The 22,231-nt window shown below is 47.4% G+C and overlaps 1 protein-coding gene across 1 annotated transcript in view; it reads right to left on the bottom strand.

The window, feature by feature from the left end:
* UCK2 (uridine-cytidine kinase 2) overlaps positions 1–22,231 on the bottom strand; it is a 74,587-nt gene that overhangs the window by 19,073 nt on the left and 33,283 nt on the right. Inside the window, exon 2 of the mRNA XM_045983151.1 lies at positions 651–810. Within this exon, the coding sequence (XP_045839107.1) occupies positions 651–810 (160 nt within the window). The remainder of the gene's footprint in view (positions 1–650; positions 811–22,231) is intronic.

Below are 22,231 nucleotides of genomic sequence, written 5' to 3'. Positions count from 1 at the left end.
ACCAGGGGGTGCCTGGGTGGCTCAGTGGGTTAAGCCTCTGCCTTTGGCTCAGGGCATGATCTCAGGGTCCGATCTCGGGGCATCGGGTTTCCTGCTCCGCAGGGAGTCTGCTTCTCCCTCTGCCTACTGCCTCCCCCTGCTTGCGCTCTCTTTGTCTCTGACAAATAAAATCTTAAAAAAAAAAAAAAAAAAACAGCTGAAGGGCAATGCACTGATCTGGGACTGTCAAGGCAAAAGTCACACAAGCAGACATCCCGGGCCCTCCACAGTCCATTCCGCCAGTCGGTGAGTGTAACAGCCTGCCATGGGCACGCGTGTGTGGGATGGGAGGCGGGGGTGGGGGGCACAACTTGCTTCATTTCAGAGAAGGCAGAAGAGCCAGCTATGCCTGTGCCAATCTCAAGTAACAGGCTCACACAGTACCCTCGTTCAGACGCAAGCCCTAGTCACTAGGCCATGCAACTGTGTGATGCATTTCAAAACTCCTTCTTCAGGCCTCACCATAACCCCATAAAGTCATCCATTCATCCCCATGTTATCCACAGAAATAGATTCCAAGGGGTCAAACAAGGTCCTCAGTGAACCAGCAAGTGCGTGCACAGACAGACAGACAGACACACGCACACACACCCCCTCAGCCGCTGACTCACCCGGGTGATCAAAATTGAACTGGCCCTTCAGGGCTTTGGCCTTCTGCTCTGACGTGAGGACGCGGTAGAAGCTATCCTGGCTCAGGATGACCACCTGCTTCTGGCGACAGTCCACCTCATTCTGTCCCAGGAGCTGCACGATCTTTGCGCAGACGGACGACTGCAGGAGAGAAGAGGAGGTCGAGGATTAAAGGGGCTCAGGATCACTCCCGCATGCGCACGCCCTCCGCTAGGGGCTTCTGGAAGAAGACTCCATAGGCTACCATCTTGTAGGATGGATCAGAAGGCGCTAAAGGAGAAAGCCGGTCTGCTGGGGGGGGGGGGGGGGTACAGAGTCTCTTTCCCCACTTCCTTAAAACAGCTTCCAGGATCTGCGGGGGCCGCGGCGGGGAGCAGGGCCGTAATGCCTACTCCTCTTCCTCGCGGTCCCTTCTAAAGCTGCTACTGCAAAGCAACAGGAATGTATGCATCCCTGCTTGTGCCCTGGTCCGGACACTCAAGGAACAGCAGAAAGTGGAAAGAATGCACCCTGGTGATGTGCTGATGGCCCAGGGGGCCTCTGAGCACAAAGGGACCAAGCCCTTGTGGAATCCAAAGCCAGGGCCAGAGGACTTGACCAGTTAGCAGTTAAGGTCAAGGTCACGGCTTGCATCCTGCTTGCGTGGCTTCCTTCTGCTGTAGTGCCTGGCCCTGGTCTTGTCCGCACTCACACTCACAGTAAACCAAATATATACCACCACTGACGAGCTGGGGTGACACGGGTCACAAAACACGACCAACACCTAAACCAACATGGGGTTTCCCTGCCGCAAAAAGGACAGCCTGTTCCGGATGAACTCAAACCTACACGCTTTGGGTCCAGGCAACACACACTTACCGGTGATGTTGTGAAAATGGGAAATGCGTATTTAGTCCTCCTCGCATTTCTGGCGGAGTTCTTAAAACCCCTGAATTTCCTAAGTAAGGAGAGCTGTGCACCGGTCTTTGTTATGTTAAGGAGGAGGCTTCTGGAAAGCACCTAAGGATTGGAGCTGGTTGCCAGGGGAACCAACCCTGGTGCTGAGAGGGTTAGAACTTCCAACCCTCCCACCCTGACCTCCAGGAAGGGGAGGAGCTGGAGGCTGAATCCCGGGCCAACACCAACGATATAACCAAAAACGGGATGTCATGAAGCCTCCACACAGACCCAAGACGATGAGGTTTGGTGAGCTTCCTGGCTGGCGAACACGTGGAGTGTGGGGAGAGCAGCCGGCTCTGAGAGCGCCGACAGTCCACTCTGAGAACCTGCGCTACATGGCATCTCTCCCACCTGGCTGGTCCTGCCTTACACTCTTTTACGATCAATTTTTTTTTTTTAAAGATTTATTTATTTGACAGATAGAGATCACAAGTAGGCAGAGAGGCAGGCAGAGAGAGAGGGAGGAGGAAGCAGGCTCTCCGCTAAGCAGAGAGCCCGATGCGGGGCTTGATCCCAGGACCCTGAGATCATGACCTGAGCCGAAGGCAGAGGCTTTAACCCATTGAGCCACCCAGGCGCCCCCTCAACCGGTAACCTTTTAAGTAAAATGTCCACGTTGTGTGTGCTGCTCTAGCAAATTAATCAAACCCACAGACGGGACAGCTGGAACCTTCAATCTATGTCCAGTCAGCCAGCAGCACAGGTGACAACAGGGGCTTTCGGGGGACACGGGATGTCAGGGCAGAAGGGGTGGGGGGCAGTCTTTCAGGACCGAGCCCTACCCGTGGGAATTAATGCGATCTCTAGGTGGTGTCAGAATTATTAGGGTGAATTCTCGGATACCCTGCTCGTGTGCGAGAATTACTCATTGATATGGGGAAGCCCCTCCGCCACCGCCCCCACGCACTAGAATTGGAACTGGGTACAGAAAATCTACCTCTTTTTCCTCTCCCATAGTACATACTCTTCATAAAAAGAAAAGCGTTAAAAAAGAAATGCTCTTAAAAGAATGATAGTGAAGGCCCGTATTTACCAAATAACTCATTTTTTTCATCGTATACAGATTAGTTTAAAAGTAAGAATGTCTACATTACAAGACCCCTACAAGCCTTCCCCAGCCTTACGGAGCCGGCTGACCTAATTACAAGGGATGATAAAAGTGGCGCAGTTAGAGGTTTCCTGGGCTCTGTCTCGGGAGCTTGCTTCACTATGGAACTTACTTTACCAACAGGTTTTATCAAGGAAAAACCAGGACACTTGGTAAAGTTACATTTCACATAAGCTCCGGATTTGATCTGTCCAAGCCTAAGGAAAACTGGACATTCCTGTTGCCCCAGTCAATCCCCATGAGACTATTTGCACAATAGTTCCTGTTGCACAAACTGAGACACACAACCAAGTAAGGATCTTTGGAGGAACAATATTTTGACTTAATTGTTAAATTGTCTGGAAACTCTGGAGGCACCTGGGTGGCTCAGTCAGTCAAGCGTCTGCCTCCAGCTCAGGTCAAAATCCCAGGGTCCTGGGATAGAGCCCCGCATCGGTCTCCCTGCTCAGCAGAGAACCTGCTTCTCCCTCTCCCTCTGCCTGCCACTCCCCCTGCTTGTGCTCTCTCTCTCGATCTGTGTCAAATAAATAAATAAAATCTTCAAGGAAAACAGAACACTACTTTACTTTTCTGACATTTTCATGTATTAACAGAAAAGCATTTAAAACAGGATTTTTGGAACAGCAGTTAGGCCAGGAAAAAAAGTCAAAGAAAGATAAAACTTGTACATGACTTATGCTAGATTCAAAAATGAAAATACCCAAAAGAATCAAAGCCTCTATACGATTATAAACTATACATTTTTAAACAGGTTCAAGCCCATTATTTCATTTTCCTAACTTCCATCTTGTTCCACATCCTAAGGCTATGCAGGGCAAAGTCTACATCAGTACCTTTTATGAGCAGAGAGAAATACATCTAGAAGTCCAAAGAAAGAACAAAAATGAAGAGGGCTTCATGGAGCCAAAGGTATTTAATCTACTTGATCACTGAAATCATGATATTTTTATTTCTAGTTAAAACCCATGAAGTTTTTTTTATATGAAGACCAATCTCTACCAAAAAAGTGCATATAAATAAAGTAGTTATATTACCTAATTTTGCAGGTAAACAATCATTTCCCTTAACCCAGGTACAACCCAGGACAAATGGATACAATGGCCAATAAAATCGGGTTACTGAGCACATCTCGAAAGCCAGTGTTCATCACAATTTCTTAACCAAGGGTAAACCTGGCTGTTTTGCTGGTCCACAGCTGTATGTCTTGGCTCCACGTTTTCAGGGCCTGTTTGGTGATACTACTTTCTTTCTTTTCCTTTTTTTTTTTTTTGTTTTGTTTTGTTTTAAAGGTTTTATTTATTTATTTGACAGAGATCACAAATAGGCAGAGGCAGGCAGAGATAAAGGAAGGGAAGCAGGCTCCCTGCTGAGCAGAGAGCCTGATGCAGGGCTCCATCCCAGGACGCTGGGATCATGACCTGAGCTGAAGGCAGAGGCTTAACCCACTGAGCCACCCAGGCGCCACGATCCTGCTTTCTACAACCACACAACCATCACCTATTACTGATTTAGTAAGTCAGGCGCAGGCCAAGTGCTCCATGACAACCACCCTCCTGAGTCCCAAGTGCCATCCTTCGCAGATGTGGAAACGGGGTAAAATGACTCGCCTACAATCCTGTTTCCTTTCATCCTCAGCCTAAGGGGTAGTCAGAACTCCCAAGGCAGAAGCCCTTTATCATGGAGATAAACACCACCACATGAACAAGCAAAGAAAACACCTGTCTCCAGGTCAGTCTAGGTTTTTCTAGTCTTTTCTTCCTCCTGGAACTTGTCAAAGTGGCCTCTAAAACAATGTAGCCAGCTGTTGAACTGGGGGCAAGAGGTACACAGGAGTCCATTATGCCATTCCTCTCCTTGAAGAGAGGTTTGAATTTTCACACAATCGGAGGAAGGAGCCCTACAGAGACTCTGCTGTCCCACGAGTGAATGGTCTTTGCCCTATTTCATGTCCTCTTCTTAGGGCTCCTTCACTTTAATTTCCCTTTCCCCGAATCCCACCCTCTTCAACAGGATGATATGGGACTCACAAGGTATCTCGTTTCCTCAAGAAAGGAAATAATGCGACAATGACCATGGCTGGAGAAGGCAGACAGTCTTGAGCTTACAGAAAACGCTAAGAGCGGGCAAGGGTGCGATCAGGAGTCGGGGGCTGATTTAAAATAATTATGTCACAGGAAGACAAACACTGTAGGACTCCACTTAAAGGTCTCTAGACTAGTCAGATTCACAGAAACAAATCAGAATAGAGGTTGCCAGGGGCTGGGGGAGGGGGGAAAGTGAGGAGTTGTTCAAGGGATATAGTTTCACTTTTACATAAGAAAGTTCTGGAGAACGGTCACCCAACGATGTGACTGTACTTGATACTACAGAAATGTACACCTAAACACAGCTAAGGTGGTGAATGTCACCAAAAGTGTTTATTACCACAATTAAAAGCAAGCATTATTATTGTAACAAAATCAAAACGGGCAGTTTCTTCCTAGTTGGTACTAGGCTCGGTATTTTAAAATGATCTCATGTCTTTACGAGAATCCTATGTGACAGAAATGATTATCATACCCATTCCACTGACATGAAGACTGAGGTGTTAAATGACTTGTTAATGGTTAAATGACTTGCGCAGGGCACAGGCAGCAGAGCCAGGACTCAACCCAAGGGATCCAAACCCCAGAGCTCACCTCCTTACTGGCTGCACCTCACAGACAAACCAGCTTTAGCCCACCGGAGCTGCAGCGGGGCTTAGTTTCATGCGGCATCTCCGTATTCGGTGCAACGCATCCAAATACATTCTGCTCCCGCCACTTGCAGAACATTTTTCTAGAGGGCAAGAGGGGTGGAAAATAAGCCATCTAGGACTGTGGGCTGCTGTCTGAATACAAAGGGAAGGCCAGGTCAACATGTGGTTATCTTTAGGAAGGGGACGGACACACACACACACACACGCGCGCGCGCACGGACCAACCAGTAAAGGGGATTTGCAGTTTCTTCACCTGCCTGGTCCAGGAAGACGCCAACTCCTTTAACTCCATGACAACAAGATGTTACTATTTTCTCTCTTTTTTACGGAATGAGGAGCCCGAAGCTTGGAGCCCATCAGTTAAATGCCTTGTTCAAGCTCCCACAGCTGAATCTCAAACGACACCTCTTCTAGCTTCAAATGCTCCAAAATGCCCCAGTTCTCTTCGGTATTCCAGAACTAGAGCCCTGATGTTCTCCATAAATAGACTCCACTTCCAGAGATCAGTGATGGGGAAAAGGAGACACGGAGGGAACTGGTTGGGAATAGAACAAGGGTTGGTCCCACTGCATCGCGAGAGTCAACAGAAGGGTACACGTCATACAATTTCAGAGAACTACAGGCTGACCAAGTGATCTGCGTATCGAAAAGAAGCTGAAGGCACACGCACACACACACGCGCACACACACACACACACACACACACACACACGTTCAAGATACCCGTAACCTAAATCTGGAGTCTGTTCGAAAGAACCTAGCTGTTAGAAGCCAGTAACGGGGAGCCCTAAAGCTCTGCAGTTCTGAGAACATGCCAGCATTTGACCCCACGATCGGCCAGTCCCCCAGATGTGCTGAACAACGAGCCAGCCTCGTCCCTCAGAGAGACACACTTCCTATTCGGGAAGCCCCAGAAGCAAGCAGGCAGCAGCACCCCCCCAGCTGGCCCTTCTAACAGGGAGGCTGAGTGGGCCACAGATTCCTGTCCTGCCACAGAAGTGTGATTTCTCTAAAGTGGTTCTCACGTAGGAGGCGGCTTGGACAGCCCGGAGCCCATCTAACTGTGCGGATGCTGGTGTGCGTCTGCTCCACACACACATCCTTCGGGTCCTCTGCCCAGTTCCAGTATTGCTGCCGTAAAACTTGTTAACAAACAGGGCATTGGGGCTCTGGGTGGCTTCTTTGTTGAAAACCCTCAACACTCAGCTGCTGAGAAGCCGGTCGGAGGCCAACAGAGAGCCCAGGAGGCCTCCAGGCTGGGTGTGTCCCTAGAGCAATGGATTAGTATTTGGTAAGCGCAGCCTTCTGGAAGAACACAGAGGAAGGGAACTGCTGCCCCACATTCAGGGGTCCCATCCAGGTGCCTGTCCCACTCTCAGTAAGCTGCTTCAGGATCTGGCGGAGGGCTGTGGAGATGGAGAAAAGCCTAGCAACCCCCCAATCCCCCCAATCTAGGGCTGGAAAGAGCCAGCCAGCCCAGGTCAAGTGCGGAGACTCATCATGTCCTCCCCGGCCTTGGGAATGGGTTGTGGACATCCCATAACACCTGCCCTGAACTCGCCACCACCACTAGCTAACAGCGCAAGAAGGCCAGATGCTCAGCCTCTTCAAGCAGGGGGACCCCCTCTAGCTCCGTCACTCTGGGAGTATTTGCAAGTTACCCCAATTACTCTGGACAGCGACTTTCACTGTCTCTAGCATTAAGTAAGGAATACACCGCTGATACGTCCAGCACCGGCCCCCAGACATTACATCACTCCTCTGGGGGCAGGGGTTGCCTTCCCCCATCCCACCCCACCCCACCCCCCGGCTCTGAAGCTCTGATTTACAGGCACAGGAAAACTAAAGCGCCAGTCCTTTGTCCTAGATGAGCTAATACAGAGCTCAAACGTGCTGACGGGATTCCCCATCAAACAGATGGCATGGCAGCAACGGGGAGGGCTCTGGTAATATCTGTAAGGCCATCAGTCTTAGGGGCCTGGATGCCCCAGAACCCATGCACTGCAAGTGGGTTCTCCCAGCCAAAATACAATTACCACCACCCTCCCCCCCCCCCACATACAAAAATACCTAAGTTGGAAACTCACTAAATTGTTATGTAATAAACGCGTCTTAGGTACCAAAAAGCAGCCACAGGACAATCCAATAACCTACAACCCCTGGAGCAGAGAGACCAGCTGTGACTCAGCATCTGCTCCCCACTCCTGGCAGGATCGGGCACCTGCAGGGCTCACTCAAATGTATGTCATGATTACCAAAAGAATGTCTGAATTCATCCAGCAGACCCCAGCAGACCTCCCTTTCTTCAGACCTGCTTATTTCATTTTTAACGATTTTACTTATTCATTTGAGAGAGAGTGAACAGAGAGAGAGGGAGAAGCGGACTTCCTACTGAGGGGGAAGCCGGACACAGGACTTGAACCCAGGACCCTGAGAACACGACCTGAGCCAACAGCAGACACTTAACTGACTGAGCCACCCAGGCGCCCCCAGACCTGGTATTTGTAAAAGCAAACCTTATTCTGCTCATTAGCACGAGCCTCCATTCCATGATAAAGAACTCAGGCAGGGACAGCTAGCTGTGCACCTCAATCTCAGTCCCCAGAGTTTTAGCTGGGCACCTGATCCTGCTTCCCAGCCTCCCTTGCTGCTCCCGGTGACTGTGCTAAGTTCTAACCAAACCGATAGGCAGGAGTGTGGAGTGGCAGCTTCCTGGAATCTCCTTAAACATCGGGATCCCTGCCGACTCTCCTTCCTATTAGCTGGAATGCAGACTGGATAGCTGGAGCACAAGCAGCCACTTTGCAGCCCTGGCATCATGAGACTAAAGGTAGTGAAGCAACTAAATCAAGGGAATCCCAGACTCCAAAGATCACAGAGCTGAGAGAGGAAGGACAATGAGATATAACTTGTCTTGTTTAAACACTGTCACGTGGTTTTTTTGTCCTCTCCAACCGAAACGACCCTAATACTGAGGTCAACCCTCACATACCTAGTATACCTCAGTGCAAACGTTCTCTCAAAAGCTGGAATGATTCCCGTGTCCTGGGCCATAAGGCTGCCTTACTCTTCATAGAAGTCAAGAATATCTCATCAGCCAAATCATGTCCAAATCACTTGCCCAACCAAGGTCCCGAGACCACTGGGCAACTCCCCCGCCACTGTCTGTTTATCTACCCTGAGCTGCCACAGCAGAATTCACCATCCTCCCCACCGCCATCAGTACTTGGCTTGAGTTACAGGCTAAGCTCCACAGAGGAAGCAGTATCTAGGGGGGAAACCCAGCACAGAAACACTGCCAGAGAAGAAACTCCCCAAAACAGAAGTTCTCAGTTTTAATTCCTGATACATATGCTGGGAATGCAAAGGCAGTTTAGCCTAGAAAAACCCAGGTATTTGCATGAAAAAAATCCTCACTGATCAACAGTCATCAACACAAACATGGTGCCAGGACTTTTCCACCAACTGCCCATCTCATTAAGCTCCGGTTCCTAGGAAAGACATTTCTAGAGCGCACTTCTGGGTTCATAAAATTATGTGTTTGGCCCTGCTCTTTTTTAGTCGGGAGCGCTTACTGAAAAACCCGGTCACGGAGCACTTAACTCATCAGCTTCAACTGCTTGAGAATCAACTGGGGAATAATGAGCAAAAGGAACACTTAAGAGCTACACAGAAGGGGCGCCTGGGGGGCTCAGTCTGTTAAGCGTCTTAGACTCGGGTCATGAACTCAGGGTCCTGGGATCAATCCCCGCATCAGGCTTTCTGCACAGCAGGGAGCCTGCTTCCCTTCCTCTCTCTGCCTGCCTCTCTGCCTACTTGTGATCTCTGTCTGTCAAATAAATAAGTAAAATCTTAAATAAATAAAAATAAAAAATTAAAATTAAAATTAAATTTATTTTCAAAAGCTACACAGAACGCACCAAATGCCAGCAACTATTTGTAAGACTCTGCGGATCCTCCCTTACTTAGTCCTCAACCAGCCCCTTAGGAGGTGGGTGTTCTCATCATCCCCACTGACACAGCAGGGAATGGGCACAGGGAGGCGCGAGACCTAACAGCCAGGACGCAGCTGAGCCGCTCTTCAAACCTGGGCGGGCCGGCCTCAGGACACACGCTCTGGGCACGACATGCGCTGCCTTGCCTTGCCACAGGAGAGGTGGAGACCCCCTCCCTTCCCTCGAGTCACAAGGACCCTGCACATGCAGGAGCGCCAGCACCGGGGACACAGGAACTGCCAGGAGCAGAACATTCTCCCCAGGGCTCTGCGATGTGTTCTCTGTGGGCTTCGCAACGCGCAGGCTTCCTTCCAGGGTAATTTTTCTGACAAACGATTTACTAGGAAGAGGGCAAGACAAACCACTTGTGATCCCCTACAATTCGCTCTTTGGGGGAGAAAACGGTATTTAAATGCTAGTTAAAGGAGGCAGGACGGATGCTCTGGGAAACCGGGGAGCCCCTGCAGGTGTGTCTGAGCAGAAACAAGCAGAGGCCTCGCCGGTTACAGCAGATGCACACACGTGGAGAAACCCTTCCAGAAAGTGCGGAGAAAGCACAGTTAACATTCCTACTCTCTGACCAGGCATCACACTCACAGTGGGATCGGGGAAGGACACAGGACGATGATGATGTGTAAACGTGTAAGCAGGGAAGAGAACACAGACCTGGTGTGCTTGCAAGGACCAGAACCATGTAACCAAAGGGGAAACAGGACGGGGGAAATCTGGAAGGCAAACCCGTCCAAAGTGAAAACTGATGTAGTTCTTCGACATTCTCTTAAAGAAAAAAAAGGGGGGGGGTGCCCACGCTCCTCCCACAAAGCCAAGCTCACATTTCATCCGCGGCCTGGTAAACAGCTGCAGCCAAACAAAGGCCAAACAGCGGGCAAGACAGGATTGTGCTTGTCCCCAAGCAGCCACGAGCCCTCACAACTGGATTAAAATGATTCAGGACAAACAGGGAGGGATCCCGGGCTCCGCACGCTGATTCTGAGCCTGAATATGGAATCTGTGAGTATGTCTTTGGACTCCCTACAGGATAAGCACCAAAGGCACCGCCCAGCCCATACACACACACTCTGGAAAGCATCTGGGATTACCGCGAGCTTCGAGCTTCGATGACTCTGCGGGCGCAAAGAGGAAGTCGGCGGGAGGGTCAATTCTTAGCCTCGTGGCAGCAAGTCAAGTTGGAATTTTTCCTCCCCAACCCCCCACCTTTTTTTTTTTTTCCACTTGAGGGCTAGGAGGCTGGTTGAGAGGGTAAGACCCAGCAAACCAAGCCCCTTGTCTTAGGAACAGACAAGTGTGTCTTTGGACAAGGCATACCATACCCAAAGCCACGCACCTGCTGCCAGCTGGCTTACGGGGCGACAATCATATGCCCAGCACGGAAATGACCGCCCAGGACTCTAAGTCCCTCTGAGGGAGAGACACAAAAAGAAAGTTGACTTTCTCCCCCAGTTTAAAAAAATAATTAAAAATAAAATAAATGGGATAAAGGAGAGCCCAGGGTGCCAGCTGGATCCTCTGCTGAATCTTTCCAAATTGAAGGCCACACACAGGGCAGCTGTTGCCTGAAGCCTTAACAGCACGGGGAGCTTTGCAGTTCCTCGTCCTTCCCAGGCAATCCTTACCCACGCTACTGAAACCCGGAGGCCAAACTATCTGGTTATCAAAAGATGTTTTGTTTTTTTTTTTTTAATTTCCTCTTTAGGTCTCCTCCAGCACCCAGGCCTAAACACAGAGCAGCAGGGAAAGGAAACGGAAAACACTGTGCCCAGCACCCACTTCCCTTCCTTTCTGAAAGTCCTGTAGTGTCTTTGAAAACTCAACTTAGTATTTATTCTTCCTGGCCTTGAAGAAAGGGGTTCAAGGGCTCTATGAGCAGACTTCATCCTTTTGCGGTGTCCCTTCTAGGTGTCGATGGAGTTATCATTTATCAACCACCTCCTAGGCCCCCCAAACTCCTCTAGAATCCAAAAATAGATGAAAGAACTCCCAGAGCAACACAGACCACGTGACTCTGGAAAGGACAGCAAGCTGACCACACTCAAAGTCATCATCAGTTCGCAGGGCTCATCCATGCTAGTGACTAAGAGGAATTAAAGTAAATATCCTTTCAAGAGAATGATTTTCTTTCCTTAAATTGTGGAACCAAAGCTACTATCAGTAAACACAGGCCGAACTCATTCTGCAACCACACAAGTATGTCCAACTGACCTGACGAAGGCACAAAGGCAATTCCACAGAGGACAGGGAGCCTTTTCAAGAAAGGGTGCTGGAGCTAGGGGACGTCCAGAGGTAAAACTATGAACCTGGACCTGAACTTCACACTTTATGTAAGAAGTAACTCAAAATGGACCACAGGTTGGAGCACCTGGGTGGCTCAGTCAATTAGGCCACCAACTCTTGATTCCGGCTCAGGTCGTGGCCTTGGGGTCCTGGGATCAAGCCTATGTCAGTCCCTGCATTCAGGGCAGAGTCCACTTAAGGATTCTCTCCGCCCCCTTCCCTCTCCCCACTCACACTCTCTCCCTAATAAATAAATAAATCTTTAAAAAAAAAAGAAAGAAAGAAAGAACGAGCCAGGGGTGCCTGGGTGGATGATTAAGCATTTACCTTCAGCTCAGGTCATGATCTCAGGGTCCTGGGATCAAGTTCCGCATCGGGCTCCTTGCTCAGAGGGGAGCCTGCTTCTCCCTCTGCCTGATGCTCGCCCTGCTTGTGCTCTCTCTGACAAATAATCTTTTTAAAAAAAATCAAATCAAAATGAAGCACAGGCAAAAATCTACCAAATTTGAGGCACCTCAGTGGCTCAGTTGGTTAAGTATCTGACTTCGGCTCAAGTCATGATCACAGGGTCCTGGGATCGAGCCCCCTTAATGGACTTCCCACTCAGTGGAGGGTCTGCTTATCCCCCCGCTCTTCCTCCCACTCATGTGCTCCCCTACCCTTAAATAAATAAATAAAATCTTTAAAGAAAATCTATCACATTTATTAAGGAAAAAACATAGGAGAAACTCTTCAGGATCTAGGGCTTAGCAACATTTTCTTAAGCTTGATACCAAAAGCATTACCTATAAAAGGGGAAGCTGATAAAATTAATTTCATCAAAAATAAAAAGTGCTCTGTGAAACATTCTCTCTTAGAATGAACACACAAGGGGCACCTGGGTGGCTCAGTGGGTTAAAGCCTCTGCCTTTGGCTCAGGTCATGATCCCAGGGTCCTGAGATAGCGCACCACATTGGGCTCTCTGCTCAGCGGGGAGCCTGCTTCCCTTCCTTTTTCTCTGCCTGCCTCTGCCTACCTGTGACCTCTGTCAAATAAATAAATAAAATCTTTAAAAAAAAAAAAGAATGAGGGGCGCCCGGGTGGCTCAGTGGGTTAAGCCGCTGCCTTCGGCTCAGGTCATGATCTCAGTGTCCTGGGATGGAGTCCCGCATCGGGCTCTCTGCTCAGCAGCGAGCCTGCTTCCCTCTCTCTCTCTGCCTGCCTCTCTGTCTACTTGTGATCTCTCTCTGTCAAATAAATAAATAAAATCTTAAAAAAAAAAAAAAAAGAATGAACACACAAGCTACAGATGAGAAAAAAACAGTTGTAAAACTCATGTCCAACAAAAAATTAGTATCTAGAATATATAATGAATTCTCAAAACTCAACAGTAAAAAAACAAATAATCAATCCCAATTAGAGTATGGGCAAAAGACATGAAGAGACATTTCACCCAAGAGGATACACAGCTGGCAAATAAGCTCATGAAGACAGACACAACGTCTTTAGCCATTAGGGAAATGTAAATTCAAATCAAGATGACGCCTCACTACACACCCATCAGAATAGCCAAAAGAAAAGAGAGTGACAACACCAAATGCTGGTGACAACAGGGAGAAAAGATCAGTCAAACACTGCTGGTAGACATGCACAGTTCGTCTACTCAAGAGAACAATCTGGCATTCATTCATTCATTCCATTCTCTACACCCAGTGTGAGGCTCGAACTCACAACCCAAGATCCAGCATCATATACTCTACAGACACAGGCAGGTGGCCCCAACAATTTGGCACTTTCTTAAAAAACTAAATACGCAACTACCATATGACCCTGAAAATTGTACTGCTGGGCATTTATCCCAAAGAAATGAACACATGCTCACCCTAGAACGTGTACGCAAATGCTCACAGAAGCCTTATGCTGAACAGCCAAAACTGGAGACCACTCAAATGTTCTTCAAGGGGTAAACAGTTAAACAAATTGTGATGCGTCCATACCACGGAACACTCCTTAGCAATGAAAAGGAACAGACCACCTCCTGTACAGACTCCCAGATAATTCTGCTAAGGGAAACGAAGGCAATCCCAGTAGGGTATATATACTGTAGGATTCCATTCATATCACATTTTAGAAATGACAGCTATGGAAATGGAGAGCAGGTTAGTGATTGGCAGGGACTAGGGACCAGGGGGAATGGGAGTGCAGAGAAGGTAGGGCAGGCAAACGCAGGGCAGCCTGAGGGAGGGACCCCTCAGTGATGAAAATGTTCTGTATCTTCACTGTATCAATATCAATCCCCTGGGACACCTAGGTGGCTCAGGTGGTTGAGCAACTGCCTTCGGCTCAGGTCATGATGCCGGAGTCCCGGATCAAGTCCTGCATCGGGCTCCCAGCTCCGCGGGGAGTCTGCTTCTCCCTCTGACCTTTTCCCCTCTCATGCTCTCTCTCACTGCCTCTCTCTCTCTCAAATAAATAAATAAATAAATAAAATCTTTTTTTTTTTTTTTTTTTTTTTAATGTATCAATCCCCTGGTTGTGTTTTTAAGCCACTGCCATCGTGGAAACTAAGGAAAAGGTCCACGGGATCCCTCTCTATTACTTCTGCAACTGTATATGAATTGACAATGATCTTAAGGGAAAAAAAAAAAAGATTAATGACTATCCATCTTCTCCAATACCAGAAATTCAGGCTCTCCCCTCTCAAAATTCTTTTTTCCTCACAAACCCCCAATAACTAATTGCTATGGAATGAATGTATTCTGCATGTGGGACAGACGTGACTGGGGGGCAGGGGCACAAAAGAACAGACTGTTACGGATTGAATGGTGGCCCCCAAGAGCACTGGACTATGTCCCAACCTTCAGAACCTCAGCATGTGACCTTATTTGGAATGAAGGTCTTTGCAGATGTAACTAAGGTTAAGGACCTTGAGGTCATGCCAGACTAGGACGGGTACTAAACCCACTGACAAGTGTCTTTAGAAGAAACAGAAAAGGAGAAAACACGGACACACAGGCAGTGCCATGTCAGGACGGGGGTGGGGGCCAGATCTAAACCAAGGAGCCCCACCAGCGCTAGGAGAGAAGCGTGGATCTGCCTTCAGAGCCTCCACAGGAAACCAACCCTGCCAAACGCCTAGATCTGGGGCTCCTGGCCTCCAGGACAGTAAGAAAGTAAGCATTTCCTTTTTCACACACATTTGTGGCAACTTCTTACTGCGGCCCCAGCAAGCGAATGCACCTGTCATGATTTAGTGGGCTCGATTTCTCTCTTTTTCATCACAGAGGATGTGAGCACTTTCTTCAGCTTCTGTCTTTATAAACTCCTGGACACATTTTTTCTTCTTCTTCCAGAGGATATCCCTAAGGATGCACCATTTCACTTTATAATCTTTTCCTGCGGAATTTTTCCTGGTGTTTCTGTTTGCTCCCAGAGTAGACTGTCGCTGGCTGGCATTATCAAGTGTCGGCTTCCTCAAACATCCTGGTTAATCATTATCAGGCACCCGCAACAGTTTCTGAAGTCTTCGGCCATACTTACAAGCACTTGTAAGTGCTCGGCACTGAACTTCACTTACGGTTTGCCTGGTGACCAAGAGGTTGCTTCTGGGTCTGGCTATGTGCTTCAGGGCCTTTAAAATGAGAATCAGGGATGCCTGGGTGGCTCAGTGGGTTACGCGTCTGCCTCCCCTCCAGGTCATGATCCCGAGATCCTGGGGTCGAGCCCCACATGGGGCTCCCTGCGCCTCTGCCTGCCCTTCCTCCAGCTTGTACTCTCTCTCTCTCTGACAAATAAATAAAACCTTAAAAAAATAAAACCTTTAAAAAATAAAAACTAAGGGGCGCCTGGGTGGCTCAGTGGGTTAAAGCCTCTGCCTTCCGCTCAGGTCATGATCCCAGGGTCCTGGGATCCAGCCCCGCATCCGGCTCTCTGCTCAGCAGGGAGCCTGCTTCCTCCTCTCTCTCTCTGCCTGCCTCTCTGCCTACTTGTGATCTCTATCTGTCAAATAAATAAAATCTTAAAAAATAAATAAATAAAAACTAAAACAAGCTTTCTACAAGTAGGACAAGTTTCTAGTACTAGATTTGCTAAGGCAAAGAATATGCATTTTTTTTTAATTTCCATGCATAAGGCCACAGAGCCCCCATCAGTGATCCACCATACCTACTTCCTCAAACTCTTTAAGAGTATCTAACTGCACGCAAGCTATCTAATTTACCACTGTTTTAAATGAGAATAAATACATTTTATATGCCCAAAAAGCCTTCTGTTTTTGTTTTTCTGAAACCACGCTGCTGATACCCTACCCACACTTCTCTTCCTCCTGATCCTCAAAAGCTCTTATACATAAAAGAAAATGGGCTGTCTCTCATTGCTATCACCCATGTATTTTCCAGTTTACCGTCTTTTTACTTTGAAGTGGTGTTTCCTGATGAAAAATTTTATTTATGTAAATGGATACTTTTTCTAAAGTTTCTTTATAATGTTATAGTTAGAAAAGACTCCCTTACACAGAAATTTATACCGAATTCCCGTACGGTATCTTCTCCTCCATGATCTTCACACCCTTGCTTTTGCCTTCAACTCCCAAGATCCCGCCTGGATTGAGGGAGGACCACGAGAGGGCACGCGGGCTCCCGGCCAGGGGCCCTCTGCGCCAGGAGCTTCCAGCCAGACGCGGACGGCGAGCAACGGAACGGAAATGAGATGTGGAGCTGTGGGCTGTAAGGAACTTCCTGTGCACATACAAACAGTTAGAGAAAAACCTGCAGCTGCGTCCCTCTGGAATTCCTCCGGAAAGAGACATGGGCTCCAGCCCTCAGGCCCACAGCTGCACACAGGCTAGGGGACCAGGCTGTGGCCCCAGGAGAGCAGGAATCCCACAGCAAGTGTGGAGTACGTCACAGACGAAGGCCATGCATCAAGTTACCTTTCTTTATGAGATGTATTTTTCCCACCCCATGCAGGATATGCTGGTAAGACTATGAAATCCTGTTTCTCCCCAACATGGCAAACACCTAAAATAAGCACACACACTCCCACCAAAACAAAACAAAACCAAAAAACACACAAACTAAAGATTCATGGGGAGTTTTGGTCCAAACAAGCCTTTTATTAATGATGCATCCACAACTGAAGACAGGAAAATAAGAAGCACATTGCACACCAAGTGTTTGTAATCTTACCTTGACGATCTCCCTCTCCAACTCCCCATCTCACTTGAAATGGCTCCCACACATTTCCAGGAAACAGTACTCAGTTCCCTTGGGGAAGCGTCCTGTAAGTGTGCCGCCTCTCCAGAACGCAGCGAGAGGCTTGCCATCTCTCCCTACATCATTCAAACAGAACCCTCCTGCCAGAGACTGGCTCAGTAACCCCTGTGAGTAGCAGCTAAGCATCTTCTCTCATATATTAAAATTATCTCTAAAATTGTATTAGGAAAACTGGATATCCACATTAAAAAAAAAAATGAGGCTGGAACCCCACATGTCACAATATACAAAAATTAACTCAAAATGGATCAAAAGCCTAAATGTAAGAGCTAAAACTGTAAAACTCCCAGAGGAAAACACAGGAGGAAAGCACAATGGCATTGGATTTGGCAATGATCTTTTTGGGTATGATGCCAAAAACACAGACAACGAAAAGAAAAAATAAATGAGATGGACCTCATCAAAAATTAAAAGCTTTTAGGGACCAAAGGATACTATCAACAGAGTAAAAAACCAAACTAAGGAATGGGAGAAAATATCTGCAAATCTAATATCCAACCGTACCCACAATATATAAAGAACTCCTACGAGTCAACAACAGCAGCAAACCAATTAAAAAACTGACAAAAGACTTGAACAGACACTTCACCCAAGAAATATAGACAGCAGCTGAAAGATCTTAACATCATTAATCACTAGGGAAATGCAAATCAAACCCATGGTAAGATACCTCTTCATACCAATTTAGGATGGCTACTATCAGGGGGGAAAAAAACCACAGAAAATAATAATAATAATAATAATAATAATTAGTGAGGATATGGAGAACTGGAACCCTGTGTATGACTGGTAGAAAACAATATGGCAACTCCTCAGAACATTAAACACAGAATTACCACAGAGCCAGCAATTCCACTTGTAGGTAGATACCCAAAAGAATCGAAAGCAGGAACAGATTATTTGCATACTTGTATTCACAGCAGCATTATTCCCAAGAGCGAAAAGATGGAAGCAAACCAAGTCTACTGACGGATGACTAAACAAAATGTGGTATATACATACAAAAGATACATACAAAAGGTATATACATAAAAAAGAAGGAAATTCTGACTCATGCAATACCATGGATGAACCTTGAGAGAATTCCCCAAAGAATTAAGTCAAATGAAACAAGTCAATCACAGAAGGACAAATACTATTCGATTCCACTTCCACGAGGCACTGAGAGTAGTCAAATCCATACAGACAGAAGGTAGAATGGTGGTTTCCAGGGGCTAGAGGGTGGGGAAAATGAGGTGTTATTGTTTAACAAGTACGGAGTTTAAAATGGAGAAGACGAGAAAGTTCTGGAGATGGATGGTAGCAATAGTTGTACAAGGGGTGCCTGGGTGGCTCAGTGGGTTAAAGCCTCTGCCTTCGGCTCAGGTCATGATCCCAGAGTCCTGGGATGGGGCCCCGCATCGGGCTCTCCGCTTGGCAGGGAGCCTGCTTCCCTCTCTCTCTGCCTGCCTCTCTGCCTACTTGTGATCTCTGTCTGTGAAATAAATAAATAAAATCTTTAAAAAAAAAAAAAAAAAGAATGTGAGCGCACGTAATGCCACAGAACTTTACACTTAAAAATGGCTCCAATGGTAAACTTATGCCATATGGTATGTTTACCACAATGAAACAATTATTTATATTCCTACTCTCTTCTCTACCACTAAATCAGGGCAAGGATCTCATCTCATTAATCTGTGTACATCTATCCAAGTGCCAACCGTTCAATACAAGTATTCTGAACCTAAGTCACATTTCTCACGCAGAGTTTCTAAAACCAATATGCCCTCCAGGGTCCGGGTCCGAGGACTGAAACACAGCACCTAAAACCATGACAGAGGGGGCACCTGGGTGGCTCAGTGGGTTAAAGCCTCTGCCTTCGGCTCAGGTCATGATCCCAGAGTCCTGGGATGGGGCCCCGCATCGGGCTCTCTGCTTGGCGGGGAGCCTGCTTCCCTCTCTCTCTGCCTGCCTCTCTGCCTACTTGTGATCTCTGTCTGTGAAATAAATAAATAAAATCTTTAAAAAAAAAAAAAAAAGAATGTGAGCGCACGTAATGCCACAGAACTTTACACTTAAAAATGGCTCCAATGGTAAACTTATGCCATATGGTATGTTTACCACAATGAAACAATTATTTATATTCCTACTCTCTTCTCTACCACTAAATCAGGACAAGGATCTCATCTCATTAATCTGTGTACATCTATCCAAGTGCCAACCGTTCAATACAAGTATTCTGAACCTAAGTCACATTTCTCACGCAGAGTTTCTAAAACCAATATGCCCTCCAGGGTCCGGGTCCGAGGACTGAAACACAGCACCTAAAACCATGACAGAGGGGGCACCTGGGTGGCTCAATGGGTTAAAGCCTCTGCCTTCGGCTCAGGTCATGATCTCAGGGTCCTGAGATCGAGCCCGGCATCGGGCTCTCTGCTCAGCAGGGAGCCTGCTTCGCCCCTCCCCCCGCCTCTCGGCCTACTTGTGATCTCTCTCTGCATCAAATAAATAAAATCTTTAAAAAAAATAACAGAGGCAGGAGGGAGAGGAGGAAAGACCTTGTGATACCACCTTTTCCCTCAGTTACAGAAATCAATTCCTTCATTAACAAACACCTAATTAAAAGAAATCAATAGCCTATATTACTAGTTACCAACGTCAAGCCACATTGTTAGGGGGTACTTACTTCCCCGTATAGGAAAAACACAAGCATATATTTAATCTCCCAGAGGTAACTTCCTCTTCCAGGAAGACTAATTGATTGACTGACTGAAATATTTATTTATTTTAGACTTTATTTATTTATTTGACAGAGACACAGTGAGAGAGGAACACAAGCAGGGGGAGTGGGAGAGGGAGAAGCAGGCTTCCAGCTTAGCCGGGAGCCCAAGGGAGGACTCGAACCCAGGACGGTGGGATCATGACCTAAGCGGAAGGCAGAAGCTTAACAACTGAGTCACACAGGTGCCCCACTCTTCCAGGAAGATTTAGAAGCCTGCCCCTTGCAAGTACCTTTGCTCCTAGCCCTCCTTTTTTTCCTCTCCCTGCTCCCCATACGAGCCAACCACTCCCTTTCCAGCCACACACGAAATATGTGTGAGAGAAACAGTGAAGGAGAACCAGAGCTTTCTGCTACGCAGGTGGAAGCATTAAGTTTGGTCTCATCTTTTTTTAAATTTTTATTTAGTTATTTGACAGACAGAGATCACAAGTAGGCAGGCGAGAGAGAGAGGAAGGGAAGCAGGGTCCCCACTTAGCAGAGAGCCTGATGCGGGGCTCGATCCCAGGACTCTGGGATCATGACCTGAGCTGAAGACAGAGGCTTTAACCCACTGAGCCACCCAGGTGTCCCTGGTCTCATCTTTACAGAACCAAGAATCCCCGCATGACTTCTGTCACCACTGATGGGAGCTGAGTCTGATTATGGATACTCTGTAATTAGTTATTACAACCAGGGATATCCTCGTTAACCACGCCCCTTCCTTCTCCGAGTGTGCTCATGGGGTCCCCGGGGACCATCACTAGTGTGCCCGTTTCAAATCACCCTTATGATGCTCTCACAGCACACCCTTTGAAGAGCTGCTCACCGAAATGGAACGCAGGCCAGTGCCTGCCCTTTTTATGTGGGAGAGGTTTAAAAAGACAATATAATACAAGCCTTTCTTTTCACACTAAAAAAGAAAAAAAAAAATGTAAGGAATATACAAATAAAAGAAAGCCAAGCCCCCTTCTCCAAATAAATAAATAAATAAATAAATAAATAAATAAATAAAAGGCAAGAACAGGGACCCCCTGGGTGGCTCAGCCAGTTAAACGTCTACCTTCGATTCAGGTCATGGTCCCAGGGTCCTAGGATCGAGTCCCATTATCAGGCTCCTCACTCAGCGGGGAGCCTGCTTTTCCCTCTGCCTGTGGTTCTCCCTGCTTGTGGCCTCTCTCTCTCTCTGGCAAAAAATGAAATCTAAAAAAAACAAAAAAAAGGCAAGAGCAGAACACGTGAGGAACCACAGTTCTCCGAGCGTTTTCTCCAGTGGCCCTCACGGCCTTGCCACCCTAGCAACCCCCCCCCCCCGCCCCCGTGTCTGGGACCCAGCCGTCCTGGGAAACCACTTGGAGCGCTGCCAACAGCAAGCACCGAGAATTCTGCCCACCAGGCAAGAGTATGAAAAACGTGCATCCTTCTTACCAATAATTCAACTTTTAGGACTCGATCTTAAGGGAATAACCAGACAAACCAAGTGTCCATGCCTACAAAAACACTGGATGACAACCTACACAGTCAAACAACGGGCAGGGGGTGGGGGGGTGGTTTGTTAAATACGTCCTGGTACACACGAAACACTACTGAGTCGTGTTTGCGTAGAATACTGTAATATGGCGGCAGCGGGGTGGCTCAGTCAGTTAAGCGTCTGACTTTGGCTTAGGTCATGACCTCAGGGTCCTGAGATCGAGCCCCACATCAAGCTCTGTGCTCTCGGGGAGTCTGCTTGGGATTCTCTCTCTCCCTATGCCCCTTCCCCCCAGGTTGGGGAACATGACTTCCCTCAAATAAATCAATTTAAAAAAAAAAAAAAAGAAGAAGAAGAAGAAGATTTGTTAATATGGGAAAACGCTCAGGAGACATGATAGAAGACTATTTTTTTCTCAGTCTCATCCAAAGCTTCACGGATGTATATATATTAAAGCTCAAAAAGAAATATAACAGTTTGGGGCGCCTGGGTGGCTCAGTGGGTTAAGCCTCTGCCTTCGGCTCAGGTCATGATCTCAGGGTCCTGGGATCAAGCCCTGCATCAGGCTCTCTGCTCGGCAGGGAATCTGCTTCCCCCTCTCTCTCTGCCTGCCTCTCTGACTACTGTGCTCTCTCTGTCAAATAAATAAAATCTTAAAAAAAAAAAAAAAAAAGAAATATAACAGTTTCAACAAAGATTAGGTCTGGGTGAAGGTTTAAGTTGCTTCTTTCTTTATACTCTTCTAATTATTTTTTATATACCAAGTGAGATGGCTGAGGCAGCAAGAAGTCCAACCCAAAACCCCACACACGGGATCCTGATACGCATGCAAATCACTAAATGTCATTTGTGTCTGAAATGTTATTTTAAAAAATCAGGCTGTTTACAACCCTTTAAAATGACTGCTAAGAGGAAAATGACTGCTAAGCCGAGCTCTCTGGGGAGGTTTACCATCTATTATCATTAGGATGCATGGTGCTTGGGCGGAGATGGGAAAATGTGTGTGGTTTCCCACTCTCATCTGGCACCC

Source organism: Meles meles, chromosome 17, assembly GCF_922984935.1.
Source record: "Meles meles chromosome 17, mMelMel3.1 paternal haplotype, whole genome shotgun sequence".
NCBI lineage: Eukaryota > Metazoa > Chordata > Mammalia > Carnivora > Mustelidae > Meles > Meles meles.
Note: the sequence above shows the minus strand (reverse complement) of the source record. Positions and strands in the feature narration are given on the sequence as shown.